This window comes from Acanthochromis polyacanthus, chromosome 17, assembly GCF_021347895.1.
Source record: "Acanthochromis polyacanthus isolate Apoly-LR-REF ecotype Palm Island chromosome 17, KAUST_Apoly_ChrSc, whole genome shotgun sequence".
In the NCBI taxonomy this organism is placed as follows: domain Eukaryota; kingdom Metazoa; phylum Chordata; class Actinopteri; family Pomacentridae; genus Acanthochromis; species Acanthochromis polyacanthus.
In genome coordinates, this window is record NC_067129.1 from 767,374 (window position 1) to 779,633 (window position 12,260).

Genomic DNA, 12,260 nt, shown 5'->3' on the forward strand with positions numbered 1-12,260 from the left:
AAACTGTAGTTGGATTTCTTCAGTTTCTTCTCCCTCCATCCTCTGAAGCCAGAACCCATTCTGTTTAATACAGACGTGGTTATTGTTCGGTACAAGTGTTAGTGGGAATAGTAGAATAGAAACTCCACCCGGTGTTTACGCAGTGATTAAGAGCAAGACTACAATATGAAGTGTCTGTTTTTGTCCTACAGTTCATTGGAAGGAGCAGAGCTGAAATAAAGGAGCACAGATGCAGTGATCAATACAGAGAACAAAGAAAGTCAACGAGCTTTGCTGACACATTTCTGTCCACAATCAACCAGTTCTTAAACTTTGATCACTGAAAGCCATGAGATCACCTCAGTAAAAGTGATCCCGACATAAGTCTATGTGCAGTATATGTGTGTGTGTATATATGTGTGTGTTTAGTACAAATATGGAGATGTGTCACTATATGTTGGAATGCTACATACCATAATAACCAACATGAAACACCATCTGCATCGCTACCTCAATGTCAACTGATTAAAAGTTCACAAGTCAAGAACTTCCTCACAAAAACAAGCATTTAGACCAGAGACAATAAAGCAGAAAGACGCCTGTGATCAGAGACACAACAGTCTGAGTGCAGGAACCTGGTTAAAAATGAGCCGTAAACTCAGATTTGGAGCTTTTGGTTCACATGTTGCCCGTGGCTTTTTAAAAAAAGTCAGTTGTGATCTTCCTGAAAAAAGATGCAGGAAGATGAGAGACCAGCAGAAACGCTGCAGAAGAATAAATCATCGTCGCACTAATCAGGGTTGTGGTGTCCCAGACTGCACACAACTTTTATCATTTAGCTCTAAAAACAGAAAGGCAACTGCTTTGAGGTTGGTACAGGACTTTTTAACACTGATTAACATCTAACAATGGACGAAAAAAGGAAGAAAAATGTTTGCAGGTAAAGAAGCCTGATGAATGCTGGGAGTACTTTCAGATGATAAACTCGGTCCAGCATGTTAGATGTGAACCTGACCAGGACCTCCACAGTGGATGCATGGTCCTGACCATGAAGCATGAAGAGAAGAGTCTGATATTTTTTTTTTTTTAAAAATCACCATTAATGTCTGTGGATTTATTAAAAACACTGATTGACAAGATGAGCCTCAGTCTGCAGACAAAAGAGGAATATTTGGCATCATAACGATCAATTTCCTCATTTAAATCTTTACTCTGTGCATTTCTAAAGCATTTAAACGCCATATCTTACACACACAGCAGCATTTGCAGTCTTATTATTAGCAGCAGAAGTCGGTTTGCAAATATTTTGGCTTATAGAGATGGTTGATATTTTCTATTAAAATGTTCTCTAGTTTGTAAAATGACTTTTAAAATGTGCACATATTTACCTTGCATGTTTAATTTCTACATATATTACCATTTATCAAGATTCTTATCTTTCTGTTGTAACTTAGTTGAAGCTGGATGTTTTGCTCATGCAGAGAAAAGATTAACTTGAATTTGATTTTATAAGTAAACTGCATAACGCTCCTGCTGTCTTCATTTACGGGCACCGAAAAATACGGTTTCCTTGTCTGAAAAAGTTCAAAATTCAGCAAAAACATTCCCCAAATTTCTGAAAATTTGCAAAACAAAAAAACTCAGGAGGAAAATTCCAATAATTCCTTAAAAATTTTCCTTAAAAATATTGTTTAAGAAAATTAAAAATCCCCCAAATTTGGCAAGAAAATTCTTGTAACTATTTTCAAAAAATGAGTTAAAATCTTCCAAAACTCCTACAAATATCTAAAGTCATTACATATCAGTAAAACTTCTATTTTCTTTTAGAACATTCACATAAAAATCAAGTCAAATTCACTGGATTTTGGTTGATTTTTTTGTGAATGTTCTTAAGAAACATTTTTAACTTTTCTTTTTTGCCTCCAAAAAAATGTTCAAAAATTTCTCCAAAAAATGTTAAAAATGTGGACGTCAGAAGTTTCACTGTGAAAACACTTTTTTCCCACATTTTCAAACTTTAAAACGGGTCAGTTTGACCCGCAGGACGTCACAAGGGTTAGAATCCTTTCCTAGAAAAGCTAAAGTGGCTTTTGTCCGGTTAAATCTCGTCTTTACTGTCCTGTGAAGCCAAAACAAGCTTCTCTATCTCCTTGTTCATCTGCGGTCATAAAACGTCTCCGTGGTCTCAAAGGTTTTGCTTCTGCTCTGATGACCCCGTCATGATTCACCGCCGGCAGACTGGAGGCCGACGCTCTTCTGTTTTTTCTCTTTTTATGGAGTTCCAAAGGCGAGCGGCCGCTGCTGTTTCTCTGCATTCCTGAAGCCATAAAAGAAAACTGGCTGTTTGTTCTGCAGTTAGCAGGAGAAGGGGGTCTGATGAGGACCTGTTAGCTTGGAGGCTTCTGGAGTCGGGGTCAAACGGCTGCTCTGGTCGTTCTTCAGTTTTCTGTCTGACCGCTGCGTTATTGTCTGAGAGGCTGTAGATGTGGTTCAACAAGTTACTGGGAGATGAATAGGAGGGATTTTACTTAACGTGTCTGAGAACAAAAGGTTTTCTGGGGCTATTATGCTCATAAAGACGGTGTTTTGCTAAAACGAGATCAATTAGATGATGAAATGAGGTGATCTGGACTTTTGAAAATCATATCGGCTGAATCCAATGATAGCTGTTAGCGTTAGCATTCCTGTCTCAGTAATGTTTGGAACTGATTGACAGAAAAGAAACTTGTGGTAACAACGTCAATGAGGGATTACAGATCTATAAAGAATGCTGTAAATAGTTTCGCAGTAATGTAAAGTGTGAGCTCTGTGTCGTACCCGGGGCTAAAGTTTACAAAGGTCCTTTAAGGATGGACGTCAACTTGGCCGGATGTGTGGAAACTCCCACTCCAGCCCATAAACCCGAACACAGCTGATAAGAGACTGTTGTTATCAGGCAGAAGGATTCATAGCAGAACTGTTGTACATGTTCTCCAATTATTAACCCACACTGTCTTTGCCCGAAGATATTCTCCTCATTTAGCACATAAAGTCTTACAGAGACGCTGTAGTTCGCTCTGACGTCGCCGTGTCTCATGTTCAATGTATGAAAGTTACACCAAGTTATACAAAACTCCTGCAGAAAAAGGGATTATTTGACTGAGCTGTGTGCTGAAGTTTATAGGACTGAAAAGTTTTACTGTTCCTGAAGGCTGAGCTTTTTATTTGTCAAGTAAAACAGGAGAAACAGGAGGTTCTCGCTTTGGGCATTGTAAATGATTTAGGAGTTTTGAGGATGTGGTTCTCGCTGGTGCATGGTTTACTGACACTCAGAATGTAAATCGTGTGTATTTCAGTTGGACACATTTTGTCCTGCTTTTTTCTGCTGTTGCTGCTGAATGATCAGATTTTCATGAGCTAAGCCAGGCTAGCTCACTCAGTTTACCCTGAAACGGCGTGCAGACACATTCAAATGGAGATGTAAATTTAGGACAAATTTCTTTACCGGTATAACAGTCGATTAATCAGCAGAAACAATAAAGTATCGTGGCCCTTACATTTGTCTCTACAACCATTTTTAACTACTGATAAGTAACATTTATGTTCTCTGTGCAGCTGTAGCAGCTCTGTTCTGGTAAACTTTGGTAGTTAAATATGGGATTTTTGGCCAGAAACCATTAACGGCCACAGAGGTCTCTGTCATGGTGCCCCTCGCTAGCTAAAAGTCCACAATGCTTCAGTATTAACTCTCCTTTTGTCTTCCTTTGAGAGCACCAAATAATATTGTTCCCTTGTCTGCAAAAAAAATAAAAAATTTCCCAAATTTTTAAATAAAATTGCAAAATTTTCAAGAAGAAAATGCAAAAAATATCCTTAGAAGTTTCCCTTAAAAGTTTTATTTAAAATAAAATCCCAAAATTTGTCAACAAATAAAAACCGTAAATATTTTCAAAAAATAATAAAATCTTTTAAAAAATCCTAAAAATATTTGATTATGTATATATCAGTAAAACTTCTAATATTTTCTTTAGGATCATTCCGAAAAAAAATCAAGTAAAATTCATTGAATTTTGGTTGATTTTTTTTTTTGTTGTGAATGTTCTTAAGAAACATTTTTAACATTTCTATTTTCCCACCAAACAATGTTCAAAGATTTTCCCAAAATGTTGAAAATATGAAAGTTTTCACTGTGGAAATTTATTTATTTTCCACATTTTCAAACTTCAAAACGGGTGAATTTGACCCGCTGGACGACACGAGGGTTAAATAGTGAGAGGCGCCACCTGGTGGAACAACCAAGTACAGACATTCATATCCTCTGTTTTCTGCTTTGTTGGTTCATCTGTTTTTATCGATTCAGGATAAATCATTAACATAACACCGAGTTAAAGGTTTATATGCGACACAATGAGAGCTTCGACCTTCCTCTCTAAGGGTTTTTTGCTCATGTAAACCAGAAAAGCGGCTAAAGTGAGTAAAGATGCAAAGCCTGATAACAAAACACATCATCATCATCATCATCATCAGCAGTAGCAGGGACACGACCAAGGACGGCCGATGGCTGCTGCTGCCAGAACCACAGAACCCGGTTGTGATCCGTCCTGAAAGGCAGACAGAAGCCCTCAGTGAGCAGGAAACAGAGGAGCTGTTTTTGTTTTCTTGTTTCCACTGTAAATACCCAAGGCTTTCATTTCAGCAGCTGCTCAGATTGCACCGATGACGAGGTGCTGAGAGTTCAGCTACGACAGACGAGGATCCTTCTCCTGCAGGAAGCGAACGCCGAACATGTTCGCTTTGCAAAATGCAAACAGGTTTACGGCTCATGTCCCGCTCTCTGGCGTACAACAAGGTCAAACACAATGAAATAAAAGACATAAGCGTGTTAATTATAAATAAAGACAGACATTAGCTGCACCCAAAGGTGAAACATACAGACACATAATTGTTGACTTGTAAATAATAAAAAGGCTCATTCATGCAGAACACACACCTCCCAGCCTGAAGTGTCCGCTGAGCAACAAGTCTGCAGGTTGGTGTCTGAAAATACATCAGCAGGTTATTAGCAGAGGAGGATGTGCTGACGGGGCTGCCACTGCAGAATAACGCCATTCAAACGGCTTTTCTCTGCTCCTTTGTTCGGCTTCTGGACTCGACCTCGAGCACATCAGCACCTCGTCGGGTCATTTGCTCCAAACGGCTCGGTTCACTTCTAGGTTGGGGGGGCATTTCATACAGTTTGAGGGCAATTAGAAGTTCATTTTTTGGCTTCTGTGCTCAATTTATTCCTCTAAATGTACAGAGAAGTATTAAAATGCAGAATTGTTTAATTTTATTCCTTCATTAAACCAAACCGGTGCAGAAATTGTACATTTTTATGACTCAGATATGAAATATTCTGTTTCCGTGGCAGTCAGTGGGATGTTTAGTGTTTATTTTCAGACTTCTTAGAAACATTTTTTGATTTTTTTTTTTGTGCAGCTTCCAGTCAGATGAACTGCATCCATTCACATGCTGAGGATCACTTTCATAGCTGCTGGCTTTAGTTGCTCCTGTGGTTTTCTCTCGCTGTGTTTTTTACACTTTGGTTGTTCTTCATTTCCTTCTCCTATAGTTTATTTTCTTTTTCTCCGTATGTGTGTGTCGTATCTGTCCTCCCTCTCGTCATCCTTCCCGTGGATCTGTTGTCATCGTGAGGATCACATTTGTCTGACGGCTCTATTTTTACCTGACAGTGTTTAGGTTTCTCTGTGTCTTTCTCATGCCTTCAGTCTTTGTTTTGGTTTGTCTGAGTGCCTTTTTTTTTTTCTTGCTGCGTCTTCATGCATTGAACCGTCGGACACACCCGCAGAGGAACTCTCTTCCTGTTTGTGTGCATTCAGTGCACGTCGGTGCGCATAAATGGTGTGAATTTCTGCATTTCTGCATGCATGCGACGAGTAAAGCGGCTCTGTGTGTGGTCTCTGCTGCAGCACTGACAGAGGGACTGTTTGCTTCATTGACTCTGAATGACACACACACACACACACACACACACACACACACACACACACACACACACACACACACACACACACACACACACACACACACACACACACAGGTTAATCAGGGATGGAGATCAGATAATGCCTTCTACTTAAACAGAAACTTATAAAAAGCTGCAGTTTATTTTCTTCGGCCTGTTCGGTCCTGCTGCTTGAAAATGTTCCTCAGTAGATAAATGCAGAGATTAATGGCTGTAAATTCTTCTTTCTGCATCAAAAACCTGCTTCTACTTTCTTTATTAGTGACAAGAGTGAAGGAAAAGCACAACTATACGTAGCTGCGTTTAATTTAGTGTCTGAACTTGTCAGAAATATCTAATTATATGAGATTTATTTGGCTGATTTTTTTATATATTTTATTGAAGTTATTGTTGGAGGATGGTTTGAAATGAAACACGAACACACAAACTGTGTCCTAAAGTGCAGCGGTTGGATTTTGCGTTGTTTTAGGTCACAGTCTGAAATAAATACATTGTTGAAAAGCTTTTTAATAATAATAATATTTTAAGATCAAACTTTGTCCTGAAGGAAATTCCTTTTCTTTTTTCAGTTACACAGAATATAGTTTTTCCAGCCTTCCAGTTCTCTTGAATCAACAATTCACAGCTCAGATTGGAAAAATGTTTGAACATCAACACGTCTTTCTATTAAATTCCAGTTTTATTATTTAGTTTTTTGTTTCTTAGCCATCTGAGATCTTTTTCTTCACTTTAACTCAGATGAAAGGAAAAGATAAAAATCTCCAACCTTCCCTTCCTGCGTCTCTCTGGAGTTTTCCTGGGAAATGACTGTCGTTTACCAAATGATCAAAAGGAAAAGCGTTCAGCTAAATGGATCTATGTAGAGAAGTATAGAACATGTAAACGACAAGAAAGCAGGAGCAGTAGTAAATATTAGGATTCCAATAGAACAGTATCAGTTATTGATCACTGGATCATTAATATGAAGGCAAACGGGTGAATCCTCCTGGTTTTGGTTCTTTGTCAGAGCTCTGCTGGGCAACAGGAACGAGGTTTGATGAGGAAATGGAGAGCTTTTGCTTTATTCTTTCTTAATGGATGTATTTTCTTTAAATCTCTGCTTCATCCTTCTCATCCACTAAATATGTTCATTTATGCTGTCTTTGCTTCTTTTAACTCTAAAACTGAGCTTTCCTTTGAGCCACCTGCAGCCAAAATAAAGTCCCAAAACAATCAGAAATCCCACAGCTGATCATTCAGTGTGGTTTTATCTCCCGAAGAAGATTTCTGCAGTGATGATGTTTTTGTGTTTGTCCATGAAGTAACTGGAGTTTTTTTTCTATTAAAACGCTGATTTTAGCATCACAGAAGACAAAGAAACCACTTTGATTCTCACAGGAACAGGAAATGTCGTGCATGTCTTGGAGTTTGATGTCTAGTTTTACACCCAGTCGGCTAAAAAAAAAGTTAAAAAAATCAGATTTCTAGTTCCAGTAGCGATGCAGCGTTCCTCCTGTAAACTCGTCTCCTCTTTCTTTGTTTTCAGACTCGACTAGAGCTGGACAAATATCTCCCCCAGGTCAACGCTTCTCTTCTGAGTCCCTCCACTGATGATAAGAAGTACCGACGGGAGAGCGCGTCGGTGGTGGACGAGTACTTCTCAGAGGACAAACCTTCCACCCCCTACAGCCTCAACATCAACGTCATCCTGCCCAGCACCACTCACCTCCGCACGGGCCTCTACCGGCCCAACGCCAAGACCCTCACGCCCCAGCAGATCAAGACGGAGCCGGGGCTGGAGGTGCCCTGCTCCCTGCCCGCCTCCACCCAGGCCCTGCCAGACTTCACCTCCGTCTTCAGCGTGCCGCCGGTCGTCAACAATGTTTTCATAAAGCCGGACATGAGCTCTGGGGGGGTGGTGAGCGTGGCCGCCGCCTCTCAGCAGCAGCAGAGTTTGGACACAGAGCTCCACATCGGCCCCCCGCCTCCCCAGCAGCAGGTCTACCACATGCCCATCACCAGCGGCGCCGACCTCACCATGACGCTGACGCACAGCAGCCCGGCGGCTCAGGGCCCCGCCGGCGGCAGGACCATGCTGAACCTCAGCGGCGTCTCGTTGCCCTCAAACAACGGCGGCTACATGATGGCGGAGCACCAGCTGCAGCAGCACCACGGCTACTACCAGGCCTCTCCCAACGGCGTCTCCCAGCACACGGCGCCTCACAGCCTGCCGCCGTCGCCTCCAAACTCCCAGCCGGGGAGCCCCGACGGCCAGGCGGAGCTGCTGAGCCTAGCGCCGCAGCCCCCACCGCCCTACCAGCAGCGTCTGGGGGGCATCAAGCTGTCTCCTCACGCCATGCTGATGACGCACGGCCAGGGCGTCCTGACGGGACCCAAATACAACCGGAGGAACAACCCCGAGCTGGAGAAGAGGAGGATCCACTTCTGTGACTACCCAGGTGTGTTTGGTGGTGTTTGCCTCCCGAACGGACGCTTTTCTGAACTTTAAATTCGTTTAACCCTCCTGTCGTCCTGCGGGTTTCAAAGTTTAAAAACGTGTTTTCACAGTGAATAACCTCTACATTTTCAACATTTTTGGAGACATTTTTGAACATTTTTAGGTGGAAAAAGAACTGTTTCTTTAAGAACATTCAGAAAAAAAATCAACCAAAGTTCAGTGAATTTCGCTGGAGTTTGATTGATTTGTTTTCTGAATGTTATTAAAGAAAATCTTTTAAATTTTACTGATGCATATGGAATCGTTTTAGATATTTTAAGGATTTTTTTGGAAGATTTTTACTCATTCTTTGAAAATATTTACAAGAATTTTCTTGCCAAATTTGGGGAATTTTTTAAATGTTTTTTTAAATAAAACTTTTAAGGGAAACTTTAAGGAATTTTCTCCCTGAAGGTTTTGCAAATTTTCATAAATTTTGGGAATTTTTTTGTAGAATTTTTGGATTTTTTTTCAGACAAGCACACTATTTTTAGATGCCCGTAAATGAGGACAACAGGAGGGTTAATATTCCAACTCAGATAATAATCTTCCACTAGAGAAGCAAAACATATTAGCTTCAACAAGTTTTGTCCTTTTTGTGAAATCGAAAGCAGAAAGAACAGGTTTGACTTTGGTTAAGTTAAGCTGTGCTTCAGGCAAACATCAGAAGAACTGCTCACCAACCTGCTGAGCTTCTTGTAAATGTTTTCAAAAATGAGTAAAAATCTTCCAAAAAAAATCCTAAAAATATCTAAAAGTCTTCCATATAAATCAGTAAAACTTTTGTGAATGTTCTAAAGAAACATTTGTAACATTTTGTTTTTTCCACCAAAACATGTTAAAAATTCCCAGAAATGTTGAAAATGTGAACATCAGAAGTTTCACTCTGATTTTTATTTTTCCACATTTTTAAACTTTAAAACGGATCCGTTTCGACCTGCAGGACGACCTCAGGGTTCAACCAACAATAAAAAAACTCGGATTAATCTGGCGCCTTTATTCCGTTTCTAAATTCTAAACGGAAGAAATCACAGCTCAGTTTCTGTTTGGGTCCTGTTTTCTAATCTTCATTTCAATCTTTTGTAGTTGATGTTAAACCGATAATATTTTAGTACCAGAAGCTTTATCCAGCTGTGATCGTCTGTAAACGGAAGCAACTCAAAAACAGTTCCATCGACACAAACTCCGCTTTATTCTTCTGCAACAAACACGCCTTTGCTCTGCAGCGTTTCTGTGCCTCCACCTTCTAATGAAGATCAGATCCAGAGAGCCTTCAGCAGCGTGTAGGTCAAAATCAAACCACCATACATTCATTTAATTCTGTTTTATTGCTCCTGTTTGTTCAACACCGTCATCCTCTGGAGTCCTGAAAACGACAAACGACTAATTAATGCAAGTTTCAGCCGAACATGTTGGCACCGGTTCATTTACTGCCAGGAACAGGGTTGTGTAAATAGCTGCTCATCTATAAATCTGTCAGCAATGCTCTCTGTCACAATAAAAAAAGCACACATCAATGCAAGAAAAACCAATAATGCATAAAGCCAGAATTCCTGAATATTAAATAAAAATGAATCCATCAGCAGCAGCTCATTTAGGCTCAAAAATGTGATGAAAAAGGCGACTAAATTCTACTTTGTTGCAGTTTCTAAAGTCTCAACGATGTGAGAAATGCAGAAACGTTCAGGCTTAAATAAATTAAATAGTCGTCATAGAGGATTGTCAACTCTAACTGAGTTTCTTTTGGAAATGTGGCGTTGCATCTTTTAAAAACAAGAAACTTCACAAACAAGAGTTCATGAAAACCAGCAGGATTCTAATAGAAAAAGCATTTAAAACTCATTTAACCCTCCTGTCGTCTTCATTTACGGACACAAAAATTATAGTTTCCATGTCTGAAGAAAAGTCCCAAATTTCTGCAGAATGTGGGCTTCAGTCTGTCCGGCTCATGGTCTGTGTGTTTCCTTACAGGCTGCACCAAAGTTTACACAAAAAGCTCTCATCTGAAGGCACACCAGAGGACGCACACAGGTAAGAACACCGACTCAGGGTTTGATTATCGTTTGATGATTATCGCATATCGGGGCGTTTTAGACGAGTTATTTCGACGTCCAGCAGCAACAATCCACTCGTTTATGACGGCTAGTCCGGCACTCAAAGTGGAAAAACTGCAGAGAAGACATGAACTGCAGATTATAAATTAGTAAAACTATAAATTTAAAATCATTTCCAGACCATGACAAGTTGTTTGGATCAGAAAGTAAAATACTAGATTGTTCTTTGTTGTTTTGTATCGTTTTTGTCGTATTTTCTCCTGTTTTTGATCTGACTTTTGGCATTTCTCTGTTTTTGTTGTTTTGTTTCCCATTTTTGTCGTTTTGTGTTTCCTTTTTGTCTCGTTTGTGTTTTTTGTCTTATTTTTGTCACTTTGTGTTCACTTTATTCATTGTTTTTTGTCTTGTTTTTGTCATTTTGCCCATTTTTTTGTTGCTCTGTGTCTCATTTTTGTGATGTTTCGTCTTGTTTTTTGTCTTTTTTTGTGGTTTTATCATAAAGTAAACCCTCTATGGTTCTAATCAGGTGACTAAACGTGTTCTTTTGTCGACACTCTGTGATCTGATAGTTGTATTGTGGATTCTGTTTCACAGACTTTTTCCACATTTTTTTAAATGCATCAAAACATCAATAATATTAAATAATAGACTGTAAAAACTTACACTTGATGTAAGCAAAATGACCTTCATTAAGTTACATTTAGGTCTTTACAATATTTCAAAGCTAAACCCCTTAATGTGTCAGCAGACTTTATTTGAACTTTAACACACAAGATTCTTCAGTAAAGTTACATGTTAGACTTGATAACAGTTTATTATTGTGTTAATATTCATAAATGTTTAAAAATGGTGCTTTAGCAATATTTAAAATATCAATCCATGAAATTTTATGCTTTTCTTCCAAATCAAAATCTGTCAAATGTGCAACATATTTATGTAAAAACTCGTCTCCTTTTTGATGTGATCTAGAATTAACAGTCGACTCCTGCAATTTCAAAACAAATGACTCATTTTAAAACAGTATTTTGCTATTTTTTAGAAGATCTTTTGAATGAAATGATGAAATAAAACACTGTAATTTGTATTCAACAGTATTTAGCCTCTATTTTGTGGTAATGTAACATTATTCCAGTGTAAATATATTCATTAAACTTCATTAAACAAATCAAATACATATTTAGTCAAATTATGACTCTAAACTGTATTGTAATTGTTATAAGATGGTTATTTTTACAGTAGTTTTTGGTGTCCCTGCTGCTAGAATTTGACTTTTCTTGTATTTATTCAGTGTTTTAGCCGTGTTTCCTGCATTTAGCGTAGTGATGAAGGTCTGCCTGGCTCTGTGAACTCTTTGTTTTCACGTCTTCACGTTTTTCTGTCTAATCCTGGGATTCAAAGCTGCAAACACTCAGTCGCTGTCATACGTCTGCAGCTATTGTGCTCTTAATGCTGATTTATTTTCGTTATGTTGCATATTTTGTGACTTTGCCAGTTTCGATACGCCCATTTAGAATAATAGAGATGAATGAGAGCACAATGAAGAGGAAAAGCAAAGCGTTTTCTGTTGTTGTTGTTGTTTCTCCGTCATGTTTGTGCGTGCTCGTACCCGTCCTTCCCCAGAGAGGCGAACAAAGACTGTAGGGAGGAGAGCAAGAAAAGAGGAAAAAGAGGGAAGACGTGCTGTTAAACGGAGCACCAAACCAGTTTCTCCTGCTTTTTAAGTTCCTTTTCAGGAGGATGTAGGAGG

General features: G+C 39.3%; 1 protein-coding gene across 1 annotated transcript in view; it reads left to right on the forward strand.

The window, feature by feature from the left end:
• klf5l (Kruppel-like factor 5 like) overlaps positions 1-12,260 on the forward strand; it is a 29,174-nt gene that overhangs the window by 5,184 nt on the left and 11,730 nt on the right. The window contains exons 2-3 of the mRNA XM_022205746.2: positions 7,509-8,421; positions 10,431-10,490. Coding sequence (XP_022061438.1) covers positions 7,509-8,421; positions 10,431-10,490 — 973 coding nt within the window. The remainder of the gene's footprint in view (positions 1-7,508; positions 8,422-10,430; positions 10,491-12,260) is intronic.